Source organism: Terrapene carolina, unplaced genomic scaffold, assembly GCF_002925995.2.
Source record: "Terrapene carolina triunguis isolate 2854851 unplaced genomic scaffold, T_m_triunguis-2.0 Scaffold89, whole genome shotgun sequence".
Classification (NCBI taxonomy): domain Eukaryota; kingdom Metazoa; phylum Chordata; order Testudines; family Emydidae; genus Terrapene; species Terrapene triunguis.
This window is the reverse complement of record NW_020664440.1, coordinates 13,405,994-13,424,321: the sequence shown is the minus strand read 5'-3', so window position 1 is coordinate 13,424,321 and position 18,328 is coordinate 13,405,994. Positions and strand designations below refer to the sequence as shown.

Below are 18,328 nucleotides of genomic sequence, written 5' to 3'. Positions count from 1 at the left end.
TGCTGCAGGAGTGGTGCTTAGCTGCATACTTACAATTGGCACTCTAATTGCATTGGGTTGTAGTGATTCATGTCCTCAAGATGATCTTCGCAAAGAGGGCTAGAGATTTAAAAAAGTTGAGTTCTCCTTTGTGGGGCTCAGTGGCCAGCTCTGTTAACAAGAGGTCTGCATAAGCCTGTCCATCTTGAAAGTGTTTGTACCATCCCCTACAACGGGGAAACTCCTTTTATCACTTATCAACCCTGATGAGAAACCTGGTTAGTCACGGTATGAGAGAGACGCCCATCTCTACTTTGTTGAACAGTTCACTTACAAATCTCTAGTCAATCAAAATGGGTATCAAACATTAAAAAGCATAAACTACAGCTGAGATCATTCAGATAGGAGGCTCAGGTACAATTCCATTGACTTTGTGGTCATCTTATACTTTGAGTATCATCATACAGCTATGCAGTGCTGCAGAAGTCTGAAGAGATGGTGAGGAGGCCTATGCTGCAGCATCTGACACCTGCTCAGTGAATTATTTTGTGAAGACTATTTGATGATGCCACGCAAGTGGGAAGCCATAATTTTCTGTCAACCTTGTCCTTATTGTGTCCTTTACATTGAAGAAACCAAGAGTGCATCTCCACTGCAAAGCAGATCCCAATTTTAATTAATATAGTCTGCTATCAGAGCAGTGGCAACTCTAGATTACAACTGCATGGATACAAGGTGGTACTTATTGCTCTGAAGCTGCCCATCAGAAAGAGGCAGAAATTGACATTAAAGAAGTAGATGTAGTAAAGTATGACAAAATTAACACGGTGCCCACCTCGTTTCCTCTCCACAAGTAAAAGAAACACTTAAAAATCCCATATACAGCAGCCATGTAGGTAAAGATTTGAGATTTCACAACTATAAAGAATTTTATATAAGTTCTTGATTTTTGACATGAAAAACCAATAGTTTTACCAAACTCTTTAATTAAAATATGAGATTGAGGAAGCTATACATTAGCTATATAAAATTATTATATTGAAGCTTTTGCAGCAGTGAAACTTATATGAAAGATTATCATAGAATTGTAGGCCTGGAAGGGACCTTGAGAGGTCATCTAGTTCAGTCCCCTGCACTCATAGCAGGACTAAAGTAGACCATCCCTGACAGGTGTTTGGAGATTTTTAAGAGGAGGTTAGACAATGATGGAGATTCCACAGCCTCCTTAGGCAATTTATTCCAGTGCTTAGGTTGATGTTGAGACTTTATTTCTCATATTCAGACATAACTGTCTGAAGAATTCTTTGAACTTGAGACAAGGGTGGATAGTTTCATACCAGAAAGTTTTGGGGAAATATCATTTTTGAGTTATTGAAGATTTAAAAAAAAAAAAATTAAAACTACGATTCCAGCATTCAGACAATTTATTTGTGCTCATCATTAACTCAAAAATAGCTCATCGGTATGCAAAAACATCCCACACATTGCATATAGTTAATGATCATTGCAGAGTTAGCACTTAGCCGCCTTTTGGCTAAGGAGAAGAGGGGTGGTAGAAAATTAACATACTACACAAAATTTTCAGCTTCCTCACTTGGCATCTGGCATGACCACAATTGATGCTTCATTAGAAACCCTGTCCCCTTTGTGACCTCACAATGAACAGTCCCTGTCAAGGATTTTAATGAGAGTAGAAAGGCCAAGGTTGAGTGCTTCTGAAAATCCAGCTCTAAATTATTCATGTATTCACACCACTGTTTTCTGTAATTTTGTACCATCTTAACCTATTCTGTAATTTGGTAAAATATTTTGAACTACAGATATGAAAGTCTATAAAATAGACATTGGCTGTTAAGCCCCCATTCCACATGAGATATTGTATCTGAGTTGTAAATACCCTAACTGATGCTTTAAAAGACAGTAATCCAAATAACATGGATTTTTTTTTTTAAACAGGTAAACATTTGTGGATTCAACTATAATTGACTTAGTGATGTTGAGTTGCCTTTCTTCTTTAATTGTCAGTGATAGCCAAACACTTGTTTCATGTATAACTTAGCTTATAATATAAACAAAAATGTGTACAGAAAGGAAAATGTGCTACGTTCAGTGAATTTTCTTGATGTGTACCTAAGTTGTATCATAGAACTATAGGGCTGGAAGAGACCACGAGAGGTCCTTTAGTCCAGTCCCTTGTGCTGAGGCAGTTTTGATTTTTCCATGTGATACAGTTACAGCCCTTACTCTACTTGAAATCTTTCTGATCAGGTATTCTGCAATACTTTGTTATTAATATTGAAAAACAGTGCAGAGAAAACATCCCAGTTAAAATAGATATTTCTTCTTTAGAGCAAAAACTGAAAATCTGTTGAAATTTGACTTTAAACCCCCCCCCCCCCCAGGTTACATAATAATTTGGATATATTTATATTAAAACATGATCACCATTTAGTGGCAACTAAAAACAATACATTATTGTGACTGTTTTAAAAAAAATCAGAACAAAACTGTAATTTATTATAGTTTTGCCTTCATTATACACCATGTGTTGGTGGATTAAGCACAACAAAACGCTAGTATTCTTTAAAAGTGTCTACTAAATATAATAAAAAGAATAAGATAATTAACATTTAGTTTGTTACATTTAAAAAAAAATCAGATGTACATATTTCTATTGCCTGTTAGGTTTACCTAAGCCTTTTCAACTATTACAAAAAAGAAAAAAGTCATTGTTTAAAGTCAAAAACATTCAAATCAGTTGATACAACATTACAGTACAGTCAACTAACATCACTGAAGATCTAGTCTTCTTTTCTCAGTTTGAGTCTTTAGACCAGAGTGTTATAAAACTGGTTCAATGCCATTTCAAAACTGTATGTTAGCTGTTGCAGGATACTGTACTCTCTACTGATGGCTTCAGAAGAAAGGGGCTGTGCTAGCTGTGAATCACAAGGTAACCCCAGCCTGTCATTAATTTTATTCAGTACTGTAGTTAGAACAGCATTAAGTTTAGCACAACTAGAAAAAAAAAAAAGAAATTGGAAGCTAGGTGAAGCTGCCATTTGTGTCAAACAATTGCGATACGCTATACTAAAAAATTCTGAAATATCCACCTGTCCTCACCACTCTGCCACAAACTAGCAAAGTCAAAAAAATACAAAAGTCTTCAACTTTTCATTTTTGCAGAATAAAGCAAAAAAGCCTTTGTGCTCCTTACTACCAGAAGCAGAATATCCTCTGAGTTACCACATGTAATAGCTTCTGGATGTGTCAACTTGGGTTGGCTTGGTCTCTGCAGAACCATCCTTGTCTTTTTCACTGTCACCTTCCCAGAGATTAATAAGTGGCGGATAGAGCTCATTCAGTGGGATTGAAGAGGTCTTTTGCATATACTTTTTCAATGAATGGTGGTAGTTTTTTCTCTTAAACCTTTTAGCAATATAAACAGAGATGGAGGCAAGGCTGATCACAGCAAACATTGAACCCATTACAGCTGCAAGGGCGGTACTGGTTTCTTGGTCGGAAATGTCAAGGGCAAAAGCTGCATTTTTTGTTGTAACGTTAACACAAGACTTTTGAGTTTGCTGATGGATATTTGATACAGTTAGACAGACCTCGTAATCTGTGGATGGCTGCAAATGAGTGAGGTTATATTCATGTACATCAACTGGGACCCTCGCGGTGTATGTAATGTGAGGGTTATCAATCTTCATAGTGGCTGAGGACCATTTTAAATTGGAGGTCATGACATTGGAGTTAACCTTCCAAGAAACTAATATCGAATGAGATTCAGCTTGCTTGACATATATTTTCAGCACTTGTGTACCATCCAAAAGCGTTCCATTCACTCTTATAGTAGCTACTCTTGTATCAGCCCCCTCTATATTTTGAGCAACACATGTATATCTTCCAGAGTCTTCAATCTGAATATTCGAGATTTCCAGGGTACCTTCACTACTCAGCTTGTACTTGTCTGAGAGACTTTCAACTGTTATTTTATTTCCAAGTGGAGTTACCCAATAAATTTCTGGTTCGGGTTCTGCCATGGCTCGACAATCCAGAAACACTGTCATGCCAATGTCCAAATTCAAATGATTTGGAAAAGTGTCATGAGAAATCATTGGAAGACATTGTTCACTTGAATCCTGTATTAACACTTCTTTCACCTGTTGTCCTCTGTATTCAGGTGGCATAGCACAAAACATTGATAGAGGTTCCATAAAACGGATATTGGTTTTGTTTGAGTTGATCCAGTGAATGACACAGTCACACCTGAGTGGATTACTGTGAATACTGATCTCACGCAGATTTGGAAGAGATTCCACTGTCTTTTGGTAGACTGCGTTCAAAGCATTGTTGTTCAGCATCAGGCTTTCCAGAGCAGGAACATTACGAAATGCTAAACGATGTATATAAGACAACTTTGGATTGTTGGTAGCTTCAAGCTTTGTAAGTTCAGGTAGGTTGTCTAGTGCATACCTATCAACAGAAACTAGTTCTCCCATATTATTGATCCCAAGTTCTTTCAACCGCAGCATATTTTTAAAGTCACCTTCTTGGATTTTGTGAATTGGGTTTTTGTTGAGGTCAAGGAATTTTAAATTTGGAACTTTCTCAAGAGCAAGCTGAGGAACCTTGACTAGTTTGTTATCATAAAAGGAAAGACTTTCAAGACTATCCAAGCCTACTAATGCATTTCCAGGAATATCAGTGAGGTACATACCTGCCAAAACCAGACTTCTTAAATTTGAGAGTGGCTTGAAGTTCATATCTAGTATTCCAATCACTGGATTTTCTCCAATCATAAGGATCTCCAGGTTAGGAGTAGCATCAAACCAACGACTGTCAATAACCTTTAATTTGTTAGAGTTAAGATGAAGTCTTAAAAGGTTCCTCAGGCCAGAAAATGCATTTGCAGAGATGCTACTAATCTGGTTATGGTTTATATATAGTTCCTGAAGATTGCAAAGGTCCTGCAAGCAGTAGTCAGTCATCTCTGTTATCTGGTTTTCCTCCAGATGTAAAGTAGTGAGCTGAGTCAGATTTGAGAGCCCCACATCTTTGATACTAGTAAAATTATTCTGTGAAAAATCTAACTCTGTTAAATTGAAAAGCTGTTGGAGTTCATCTGTGGTCTTTGCAATGTTGTTGCTTTGTAAGAGAAGAACTTGAGTGTCACTGGAAAGATTGCTGGGGATTTTTGTTAAACGAAGGTCATTGCAGTCAACTGTTGTAGCTTCTCTGTAGGTCGACTGTGGTGTAAACCATGGCCTGATTTCACATACACAAAGCTGTGGACATTCATTATTCTGTATGGAAGGCTCAGTTACTGAATTCATTAGCAATTCTAGCACCAACAGGCAAGCTATTAAAATCAATCTAATCCTAGCCATGTTGGTTTGCTAGTAAGTTCAACTGCCTAGCCCCTTAAAATAGCAAAAGACTGAATATATAAATCAGTATCAAGAAAAAAAAAAGTAAAAATTAAAGTTTAGGTTGAAACTCTTGGACATTCAGAATATGGAAGATGCTTTTCGGAGTCTCTTCACTCTTCTCCTTTGTTCCGAGTGCTTGTACAAAGCTCTGCTGCATGAGTTGGTTAACCCAAATCAGTATCTGGAGAGGTGCCTGAAAAGCAGATTAGGACAGATGTTATGTTTATTTCATATACATTTCATGTTCATTTTCATATACATGTACATTCCTTTCATTTCTTCCTTCTCTAGACAAAGTTATTTAAAATAAGAAACCTTTTAATTTCCAAATTCCTTAAATGAAAATTCCACTTAGGTACGGTAGAAGCTCTTTCCTACAGTTGATTTAAATTAGAACTATTTTTGATACTCCTAGCTGACTGAACATTAAAACATATGTAACCACTAGAAAACAAAACACTTAATTTACAAATACATCACAAAAAGACTAACTGAAAAATTAACGTTGAAGCGTGTTGTCTTGTTTTTCTTGCAAAACACTAAAGATACTGAAACCCACTAAAATGTGTTTCGAACTGGAGGGTAGGCCAGGGAAATCAGCGTTCTGAACTCAGTATTGATTAGATTTAAGGCTTGTGTTCACTTTTCCGCTCAAGGCCAAGCCAATGTAATATTTTAGGTTCAACAGCACTGAAATCTTGCAAGATGTTCTCTTCAAATTTCAACTGACCATTGGAAAAATCTTCCAGGACTTCCACCATCCTGGGTTGATCTCACCCAGTTCCAGAGAATGGGGTCTACTGGTTTAGGATCTAACTGCACTCAAAACAATAGTGATTGGATTTTATCTAGGGAGTCAAATCCAAATGAAAATTTTGGAGGTCAGACCCTTGTATATCAAACTCCAAGTCTGCATAAGAAATGCAAATAGATTTGATGTACAAAAAAGAGGTTAAACAAAACTGATAAAATACAAGTTAGCCTGGAAAATAAGTTTTAAAATACAAATTTCCAATATGATATTTAAATAATGAATGGATTATGAATGTTTATTTATTGGACTAATGACATTTTATTTTAGTTTTCAAAACGTTGATCTTTATTTCTGTGTGTCATATAATGAGCACAAGCAAACAAACTTCATAATGACTGAGCTACTTCTCTTCCTCCTCCTCAGACTCCCCACGTGGTTGGAAGTTGCCTCCAATTTTAGCTTCCACTGACCCAAAATATCAATGGCTGGATCTCCCCTATGATGATAGGATCCATTATTCCAATAGGTTGGACAGTGTAAGATAAATCTATATAATATACTACCCTCAGTATCCATTTAATGTGTTTCTGTTAATGAAAAGGCTCTTTTAAATATATATGGAACAACCTCCCATATGGGCTTTCAAAATTTGAATCTAGAAACTGTACCATCCCACTGCAGATCACATGAGATAAAGAAGGAACTCCATTAGCTAGTAGCAGAAGTAGGCTGTTGTACTCTAATGAATCAGGGTCATGACATACACTTTGTCAGTATCTTACATATAGAACTCTACAAAAGACTTCCTGCTTGGTATCTTCATTCTCTTACTGCGAGAGGTTTCTCCCTATTGCTGGAAACGATCTCCTCTCCAGATTGTCATCATCGCTACTGCCTACAAACTGTGGAACCTAATATTGCAGTCCTTACCCAGAAACCATTCCCACTCAACTTCTGTGAGGACTTTGTCTGAGCCCAGTATTTGACAAAACATCTCCTAAATGTAGCTGTTTGCATTGCATTGAGCATCTGTGGGTACAGTATTCACAGCATTTCCTAATTACTATGCAAAGCTTGCCAACTGTAGGTGTCACATTAGACTGAAGTTATTCATAAAAGAGAGCCTTTGAATTAAAGTAAAATGTTTGACATTATTTGGGAAACCTATTCTATTAAAATTTCTTGAGTCATTAAATGTGCCTTCAAGGCATATGCCAGGCTCTTGACAGAAAACTTCTTGATGTTTGCTTTCTAAAAAAACCCAAACCAAAACTCTATAATGGAATGTTCTGTATATGCAAACTTAGTGATAGATAATTTCCTCTGTATATTGTGAATGTAGTTTTGTGTGTGCAATCAAAGTTCAGTATTCTGTACAACTACTATATAACCCCAATCTTGGTGGTAGAAGGAGGACTTTAATTGTTAGATTCTCCCGTAGACACATGTAGCACCAAACCAGCCAATGTCTTGAGGTTTCTTAGTAAAGTTTCAGGGTATAGTTTATTTTCAGCTCTTCACAAGTCTCATTCCAACACTAACCTATTCTGTTTCTCCAGTTCAGAGACCTATAGTGTTACAGTGGCAATGATGCTACCATATAGACTCCTTTTCTCTAGTGGTACTTATGGTGGGAATTTCAGCTATACCTAAGCTTGTTACTCAGTGGCAATTGGAGAATGCTGCTATTGTCAGATCAAGTTTCTTAAACTCATTGTAAAGGTACTGACAGTCTACCACATAAGGCAGATACAGTTATTGAAATCAATGAGACCCCAGTAAGGAATGGGGCAAAACTGAGTAAGGGTGTCAAGATTCGTCCTCTGGAAATTTACTAGGAGATGCTTAGGCTCATACTATAAGGATTATGACAACGTTCACCTGAACCAAGGATGCTTGGGGAAATCATACTCCAGGGTACTTGTGGATGAGAGAACTCCCAATCAGATGTACTTATCTAAATTACCTTTACTTAGAAAGCAGATATAGACCTACTATATCTGAAACAAAGGGCAAATGGAAATGGAGAAATAGTATGCCATTCTTTAGTAAAACTGTTAGATTGTAATCTTTAGTAAGATTTCTTAGACTGTAAGCTCTTTGGGACAAGGAATGCCATTTTCTATGTTTGTGCTATGCACATTACATTGGGGCCTCAACCTAGTAAAGGCCCCTAGAAGCTGCCACAATATAAACAAACCAGGTAATGGTTTTCAGAAATATCCCTTAGAACATAAGAATCGCCATACTGGGTCAGACCAAAGGTCCATCTAGCCCAGTGTTGTCAGTAGCTACCGGTGTGGTGCTCGGCTCTTGTTTGATGATAACAGTCGGCTGCGTGCGTGTTCCCGCTGTATGCTGCCCCAGCTCTACGCAGATAGCTGACACAGCAAACCCCGAGAGAACCCCCAAACACCACAGATTCTAGTAAGGTACGAAGGAACCCGAGCCAGGTTTATTGTCAAATGAAGCACAGTAATAGTTTCCCGTAGACTCTACAAGACATTCTACGAATTTGTGCCCCCTGGCAATGGACTGGCTCAGTCAGTGGTGGGACTTTCTACTGCCCCCTAGGCCAGACAAAGATGCGCACTCCGGGACCTACTTTTATACAGTTACAGGACAGATTACTCATCCCTACTGATGTACTGAGGTACAGCCTCTTGGCTCATTAGGGTGCTGTCTCCCCTTTGATCATGTTGTTTCAGACAAACAGATCTATCCATCATGCTGTCCTGTCTTTAAGATGCACCTGCCTTGTTATGTCTGTGGAGTGTCCTTGTATCGGGCTGTCCAGGTGCCATCTTGGCACAAGTTCCTCTTATTAGTGCTTATGTGTGACTGCACCTGCGTCTAACAACCCTCTTCTCGCCAACTTCTGTGAGTGAGGCCTGCCTCTGGCTCACAGCCCAGCTTTTGCTTAGCAATGCCTGGAAGTACTTTGGTTCAGGCTTCAGGCCTCAGACTGGGCCTCTGACACAAGAGCTTATGTTTCAGGGCCTCATCTTACTACACCCAGTATCCTGTCTTCCGACAGTGGCCAATGCCAGGTGCCCCAGAGGAAATGAACAGAACAGGTAAGCATCAAGTGATCCATCTCCCATCGCCCATTCCTAGCTTCTGGCAAATACAGGCTAGGAACACCATCCCTGCCCATCATGGCTAATAGCCATTGATGGACTTATGGACTCCATTAATTTATCTAGTTCTTTTTTGAACCCTGTTATAGTCTTGGCCTTCACAACATCCTCTGGCAAGAAGTTCCACAGGTTGACTGTGCATGTGTGGAAAAAATACTTCCTTTTGTTTGTTTTAAACCTGCTGCCTATTAATTTCATTTGGAGGCCCCTAGTTCTTGTGTTATTAAAAGGAGTAAATAACACTTCCTTATTTACTTTCCCCACACCAGTCATGATTTTATAGACCTTTCCTCATATCCCCTCTTAGTCATCTCTTTTCCAAGCTGAAAAGTCCCAGTCTTATTAATCTCTCCTCATACGGCAGCCATTCCATACCCCTAATCATTTTTGTTGCCCTTTTCTGAACCTTTTTCAATTCTAATATATCTTTTTTTGAGATGGGGCGACCACTGCTGCACACAGAATTCAAGATGTGGGCATACCAATGATTTATATAAAGGCAATATGATATTTTCGGGCTTATTATCTATCCTTTTCTTAATGATTCCAACATTCTGCTAGCTTTTTGACTGCCGCTGCACATTAAGTGTATGTTTTCAGAGAACTATCCACAATGACTCCAAAATCTTTCTTGAGTGGTAACAGCTAATTTAGACCCCAACATTTTTTATGTATAGTTGGGATTATGTTCTCCAGTGTGCATCACTTGGCATTTATCAACATTGAATTTCATCTGCCATTTTGTTTCCCAGTCACCCAGTTTTGAGAGATCCTTTTGTAGCTCTTCGCAGTCTCTCTAGGACTTAACTATCTTGAGTAGTTTTGTATCATCTGCAAATTTTGCCACCTCACTGTTTACCCCTTTTTCCAGACCATTTATGAATATTTTGAATAGGACTGGGCCCAGTACAGACCACTGGGGGACACCACTATTTACCTCTTTCCATTCTGAAAACTGAACATTTATTCCTACCCTTTGTTTCCTATCTTTTAACCAGTTACCAATCCATGAGAGGACCTTCCCTCTTATCCCATAACTGCTTACTTTGCTTAAGAACCTTTGGTGAGGGACCTTGTCAAAGGCTTTCTGAAAATCTAAATACACTATAGCCACTGGATTCCCCTTGTCCATATGCTTGTTGACCCCCTCAAATAATTCTAGTAGACTGGTGAGGCATGATTTCCCTTTGCTAAAACCATGTGGACTCTTCCCCAACAAATTACGTTCATCTATGTGTCTGACAATTTTGTTCTTTACTATAGTTTCAACCAGTTTGCCTTCTACTGAAGTCAGGCTTACCGGCCTGTAATTGCTGGGGTCACCTCTGGAGCCCTTTTTAAAAATTGGTGTCACATTAGCTATCCTCCAGTCATTTGGTACAGAAGCTGATTTAAATGGTATGTTACAGACAACAGTTTGTAGTCCTGCAATTTCACATTTGAATTCCTTCAGAACTCTTGGGTGAATACAGGGGAGTCGCATCTTACGCGGGGGTTAAGTTCTGAACTCAGCGCTTAAGACGAAAATCACGTATAGTCAAACGCTCATTGAGTGGAATGGCGGGCGGAATCGCCCGTACTACATGTACAGTATTTAAATTGTTATTTTTCTCTTTTTTGTTTTGTTTTGCCGAGCACGTATAGTTAAAATCGCGTAAGTTAAATGCGCCTATGATGCGACTCCACTGTACCATCTGGTCCTGGTGACTTATTACTCTTTAGTTTATCTATTTGTTCCAAAACATTCCTCTAATGAGACCGCAATCTGGGACAGTTCCTCAGATTTGTCACCTAAAAAGAATGGCTCAGGTTTGGTAATCTTCCTCACATCCTCAACCATGAAGACTGATGCAAATAATTCATTTAGTTTTTCTGCAATGACCTTATCATCCTTGAGTGCTCCTTTAGCATCTCGATAGTCCAGTGGCCCCACTGGTTGTTTAAAAGGCTTTCTGCTCCTGATGTACTTCAGAAAAATTTTGCCATTACTTTTTGAGTCTTTGGCTAGTTGTTCTTCAAATTCTTATTTGGCCTTCCAATTATATTTTTACACTTCATTTGCCAGAGTTTATGCTCGTTTCTAGTTTCCTCATTAGGATTTAACTTCCACTTTCTAAAAGGATACCTTTTTGCCTCTCACTGCTGCTTTTACTTTGTCGTTTAGCCATGGTGGCTCTTTTTTGTTTCTCTTGCAATGTTTTTTTTAATTTGGGGGATACATTTAAGTTGACCCTTTATTATGGTGTCTTTAAAAAGTTTCCATACAGCTTGTGGGGATTTTACTTTTGGTGCTGTACCTTTTAATTTTTGTTTAACTAACCTCCTCATTTTTGAGTAGTTCCCCTTTCTGAAATTAAATGCTACAGTGTTGGGCCGAGTGTTTTTCCCGCCACAGGGATGTTAAATTTAATTATATTATGGTCACTACTACCAAGCGGTCCAGCTATTTGGACCTGATCCTGTGCTCCACTTAGGACTAAATCAAGAATTACCTTTCCTCTTGTGAGTTCCAGAACTAGCTGCTCCAAGAAGCAGTTATTTAAGGTGTCAAGATACTTTATCTCTGCATCCCTTCCTGAGATGATATGTACCCAGTCAATATGGGGATAGTTGAAATCCACCATTATTATTGAGGTTTTTATTTTAATAGCCTCTCTAATCTCCCTGAGCATTTCACAGTCACTATCATCATCCTGTTCAGGTGGTCTGTAATATATCCCTACTGCTATATTATTATTCACACCTGGAATTACTATCCATAGAGATTTTGTGGTAGATTTTGGTTCATTTAAGATTTTTACTTCATGTGATTCTATGCTTTCTTTCACATAGTGCCACTCCCCCACCAGCACGACCTGTTCTGTCTTCCGATATATTTTGTACCCTGTGTCCCATTGATTATCCTCATTCCATGAAGTTTCTGTGATGCCTATTATATCAATATTCTCATTTAATACGAGGCACTCTAGTTCGCCCATCTTACTATTTAGACTTCTAGCATTGGTATACAAGCACTTTAAAAACTTGGCACTTTTTACATGTCCGCTGTTACATGATGTAATTAAATGGGACTTTTTTTCTTTTGACTGTTTCTCATCACATCCTACCTGTATTTTATCATCTTCCATCCTTTCCTCCTTATTAGGACATAGAGAATCTCCATTTATAGAGCCTCCCCATAGCGATGTCCGAACTACGTGCTCCTCCGCACCTGTCGGCTTTCCCCAGCCCTTAAAATTGAAAATGTCGTAGAGCAGTTTTTAAACTAAGCTCCAGCAGTCTGGTTCCATTTTGGTTTAGGTGGAGTCCATCCTTCCTGTATAGGCTCCCCTTTTCTCAAATGTTTCCCCAGTTCCTAATAAATCTAAACCCCTCCTCCCTACACCATCGTCTCATCCATGCATTGAGACCCTGCGGTTCTGCCTGTCTAACTGGCCCTGTGTGTGGAACTGGAAGCATTTCAGAGAATGCTACCATGGAGGTCCTGGACTTCAATCTCTTACCTAGCAGCCTAAATTTGGCCTCCAGGATCTCTCTCTTATCCTTCCCTATGTCATTAGTACCTAGATGTACCACGACCACCGGCTCCTCCCCAGCACTATTCATAAGGCTATCGAGATATCTCGAGAGATCCGCAGCCTTTGCACCAGGCAGGCAAGTCACCATGCGGTTCTCCCGGTCATCGCAAACCCAGCTATCTATGTTTCTAATGATCAAATCACCCATTACTAATACCTGTCTCATCCTAATAACTGGAGTTCCTCTCTCTCCCCCCCCCCCCCCCAACCCCCGAGAGGTATCCTCAGTGCGGGAGGATACCACAACATCATCTAGAACAACTATGGGATCGTTTCCCTCAGGCGTGGGTGGATTTTAGAGACAACTGCAGTTGGCAGTGTGCACCAAACCAGACAAGGCAATTCTGCTCCAAGTGTTCCCTCCTGTGGAGTCCCTTCTATAGCATATACTATACAATTGAAGTGAGAGGCAGACAATGGGTCAAAAATCTTGAGTTTCCAACCCAAGGAGAGAGATTTCTTTCTTAATCATAGGAGGAGGGAATGAAGGGGAAGCTCCAAACTGTATTATTAGGAAGATAGCAGTTGGATGAGGAAATAAAGGTCAGAAAGTCATCTGGAAGTAGAATATTTCTGTGGTGAATGGTATCAAGTTTGTGATTCAGATAAGCTTCAAATGTTTTTATTGAACGCTTGATAGAATGACTCCAAAGGGAATACTCTAACTTAAAACAGTAGCGCCTGAGATGTACCAGTTTTTGCTTTACATTCTTTTAGGGAGGGGAGATGTTGGTGATCAGATGCTGGCAGGCAGTGACAGCCTATTTGCAGAAGGTACGGGAGATCTCCAGAATTCTAACTTAAAGGACCGTTTTCTCAATCTTTCAGAAACGAACTCTGACATACTGAGGGAAAGTCTGTCAGAACAGCACTCTCAGATTAATTTTACACTGAAATAATAAAAATTTGCTATCTGAAAGAATTGAATTAATGGCTTAAATTACAATTTAAATACCAAAAATAGTTGCTAATATTAATTTGAATGTTTAAATGAGTTTGTTTCTGCCATGTTCTTGTACTGCTTCTGTAGGATTTCCTGTGAACATTCAAGCAAAGGTACTTACAGGCAAAAATGCTCAGAGAAAGTGAATGTCAAGGTCACAGGCATCAATATTTGAACCAGTACTGCTAGTTTGCTTGTCCAGTCAGGAAACAGGAGCATCACCACTCACAAGTAAGCAATACAGCTCAGATATACATGTCTGATTCAAAGAGTTAAAACACAAAATCTAAAGGATGTTTGTTGAATTGATTATTTAAATTTATTTAAGGAAATTTAAATCTTCTCATGGAATATCCACAAGCAGAAAAAGAGCATGACAATTATTCATTCCAAATGATTGGTTTACCCCCACTTTGGCTACATGTATCTACGTCTTAAAATTTTACCTATAAAGACTTCATTAGCTTTTTCATTAGGATTTTGAATAAACCGTAAAAACAAACTTTTTGTTTGTTTAATGCTTATATCCCATCATTTGTACATTATATTTCCAGCCCATATTGTGTAAGGGTACATTTCTGATTTTACTGAATGGAGTCTTGGTTTCTAAACATTGTAGACATATGGCTTTAGAAGCCAACTGTGACACTTTCTCTCTTCTCTAGGTAAGTTATTTTCTACTGCAGATAGATTTAATTTTCTTTTTTTCCCACTGAAAAATGTTCTTTATAAATGACTTGCACATTATTGGCTCCAATCTCATCCAGCCCTAGGGCAGCTTGGATGAAGCTATAAATGAAAATCCAATATAATCAAAAAGCAAATTCTGATTGGCTTCAGATGCCCTAGTCCATTTTAATGCTTGTGCGAATGACAGTCCTGAGACCAGTGTGTAAATCAGCAGATGGGGGGAAAAGGAGTTTGAAAACTAAAACCAAAGCTGCCACTTTGCTGAGCTTAACAAGGAACCAGTAATTATGGAAAAAACAAAGCATACTGGAGTACAGCTAAATAGGAATATGAATGGAAACTCTGCTTTTGTTCTACTGCTTTATATCCATGTATTATTTCCCTTCATGTTTCCGACAACCAATCATGCCGCGATACCATGGTGATGGGTGCTACCTGTAGGCTTGGCACAGCATGGCTTTGCATCTGCTTGATGATTATTGTTTGCAGTTGGGGTCCTTATGCTGACTCTGCACAGAATGTTTTAAGTTTCTTGAGCTACATAAAGGCAGATGTACTGTTCACTCCTGCAGCTTGGTTCCACACCCCCTCACTCTACTGCCCATGGAGAGAGACTGCAGAGTAGAACTCTATGGCACACACCAGCATGGAGTCCCCCTGCAGGGCATTTCTGCATAATGACTTCCCCTGCCTAATGTGGGGAAACTATTGTAGGGTTCGTTTTTAAAAACTGCTCTAGGCAAACAAACATCTTTATTGATCTTTTCAAAATAGGTCCAATCCCGTGATGTCCTAGCTTTCAGCTCCCAGTGACTACAATGGAAGCTGCAGTTACTCAGCAAGATTGCGCTCTTATTTGCCTCACAGTGGTTTTTAGAGTGGCTTTGGATGCACACAAATCCTTGTTTGTCAAATGTTTATAAATCTATTCTTGTTATTAACTCCATGAAACAAATAGTTGGGGAAACTATAGATAAGGAAGCTAGAAGCTTTGGAAAGGATTTTCAAAAGGACTCAGTATGGGCGTATATCTGCTCCCACTGTAGGGCAGTTTAGGGCAAACTTAATCATTTTGAAAATTCCATCATGTGCCTATATTGGGACCAGCAACAAACAAGTGGAATTTAAGAAGATGATTGAACGAAGGCTAAAAGCTGCTGACCTCTGCATAGGTAACATAGAGCACAATATCTGATCTATCTTTTGCAGCATTATAGCGACCGCGGATGAACTCCTAGGATCCATTTCCCCAAAGCAGCAGTCTTGGATCACAGAGAAGATTATAGAGTTGTGTGATCAACAAAGGCAGTTAAGAGCAAAAAGGATGAGAGATGGATCTGCAAAAAGCAATATTCCTGTATGACACGAGAAAGAGATGGACTCATTAAAGTGGCAAAAGAAGATTGGCTTGAATAACACTGCATTGATACACAAAACTCCTTTGCAGTAAATGCTGCTAGAAAGACCTATCAAACCATCAAGACTCTTTTTTTCAAAAGTTTTCCTTGAAGGAAAAATACCATTTCACCAAACACTTGGGGTAAATATTGCTGATAACTATAGACTATGAGCAAAATTAACTCGGTATTGGAAGTGAACATGACAGAAGAGATCTCTATGAGAAGCTCCCCCTGTGATTGAAGACGTTGAGGAAGCTGTATAGACACTGAAAAGCAATAAAGCCCCTGGATTGGATAACACATAAGCAGAACTAATTAAAAGTGGTGGAGACACACTCATCCTGGCATATCATAACATTGTTAATGTGATTAGGGAGTCTGTAAGATGGCCCAAGACATGGACATAGTCCCTGATGGTTCCTATTCATAAAAAGGAAATTACCATACAATCCTATTGACACACTCTAGCAAAATACTGCTGTGCATCATTCTGAAGAGAATTGTTCCCAAGGTAGAGAACTCTCTGGGCAAAAACAAAAGGTATACAGCAAATATTCAATCTGTATTTGTTTTGTGAGAAAGCGCTGGAGAATGAGGAGAAAGTGGTCCATGTCTTTGTGACTTCTGCTAAGGGGTTTTGACAGCATATGGCATAAACCTTTGAGCAATCCTGTGGTTGGCTGGAGTTGGTGAAAATATAATAAGGTTGATACAAAATCTCTGTGGAAGCAGAACTGCTTTGGTCTTTATGGGGCACGAGCAAAGTAGTTGATTTGTCTTGAGGATAGGTGTCAGGCAGGGCTGTATGCTATTACTAACCCTCTTCAACTGTGATGTTGGAAGAAATCTTTAAAAAGCCATGGATGGAAAGCTACAGGAGGGTGTATTCTTGGTAGTTGAAAAATTAGTCATCAGGGCTTCCCTGATATCTGACTGGATTGTGGCAAGAAAAAAAAAAGTGCAAAAATTGTTTGAAAAAATTAGTGGTAGATGCAGAGACTTTTGGTCTAAGGCTATCCCACAAAAAGACAAAGACAGGTGTGTTTGCAGTGTTGTTTTAGCCATGTTGGTCCCAGTATATGAGAGAGACAAGGTCGTTGAGGTAATATTTTTTATTGGACCGACTTCTGTTGGTGAAAAACAAGCTTTTGAGCTACGCAGATTGTTTACCATAAGTAGTTAACCTTGAATGATCCTGTAGGGCACGAGTTAACTATTTATGGTAAACAACCTGTTCCACCTGAATACCTTTCCCAGCCCTGAAGAAGAGCTCTGTGTAGCTCAAAAGCTTGTCTTTCACCAACAGAAGTTGATCCAATAAAAGATCTCATCCACCTTGTCGTTTTAAAGACAATGGTGACATCTAAGTCTGATGAAAAGGCGCAGATATTTTCTACCTAAATGTCAGGAGGCATTGAGCACTTCAAATACCTGGGTTGTATAACTATAAGGGATGCTAAACATCACTTAAAGATCTGACATAGAATTGGACTTGTGACTGCTGCTCTAGTGACCTATTTGGTGAAGCAAAAGGTGATGCCATGAAGTATAAAATGAAATTGTTGCAGTCTCTTGTCTTCAGTGTCTTGCTATATGCATGCAAGACACGAACACTAAAGAAAGAAGACATTAAAGAGCCTTGAACTGAAATGCAATTGCTGGGTGTTAGTTATATGTTCCACACAACTAACGAGGAGGTTACTGCCTGAATTTACAGCCTAACTGGAGTGATACCAGATATCATCAAGATGATGAGAGAAAGGCAAAACCTGATTTTGTGGGACATGTGGGTTGGATGAACAGAGGAAGATTGTTGAAGCAAGTTTTGCAAGGATTGGTGCCGGGGCAGAGGCTTCCCTTGGTGAGTGTGGTTCAGCGGTGTAGCTAACTGGATGGGAATGCAGTGTGGCACGCTTCAAGGCTATGTGAAGATCACAAAACCTGAAGGAAGATTGCTGGCCAGTAACTCATGTGTTTGCTGTTCATTGTGATGGGACTCTATGGTGCTATACACTACAGAATTACGTATGTATGTGACTGATTTTCAGTGGGACTTGTGCCTGTTAATTAGGTGCTTTTGAAAAACCCACTCAAAGTGAGATGAGTGGGAGCAGGAGCTGGAGTCACCTTAGAGGCTGGGGAATTCCATCCCTTCACAATAAGGTGTAAACCCTCCCCTCCCCCCCCCCCCTTTTTATTTTTTTGCTTACTATGGTGTTTCCAACCATAATAGAAAAATTAAGTTTGGAAAAAACGAAGAAAATAAAATGAAACAACAAGAGATCCCTTCTCTAGTGCAAGTGATGAAGGCAACTAATGCCAATGTTTAGACTAACTGTTGGTAGTAGCATAATTCTGCAAGGCACTCAAAAGCTGCAGGAAGGAAGTGTGTTATAAATGCCCAAATGG

The 18,328-nt window shown here is 39.1% G+C and overlaps 1 protein-coding gene across 1 annotated transcript in view; it reads right to left on the bottom strand.

Annotated features, from left to right (window-relative positions):
* Window positions 1-1,366: 1,366 nt before the first annotated feature.
* LRRN1 (leucine rich repeat neuronal 1) overlaps window positions 1,367-18,328 on the bottom strand; it is a 37,798-nt gene continuing 20,836 nt past the window's right edge. The window contains exon 2 of the mRNA XM_024196137.3: window positions 1,367-5,607. Within this exon, the coding sequence (XP_024051905.1) occupies window positions 3,222-5,372 (2,151 nt within the window). The 5' untranslated portion in view covers window positions 5,373-5,607 and the 3' untranslated portion in view covers window positions 1,367-3,221. The remainder of the gene's footprint in view (window positions 5,608-18,328) is intronic.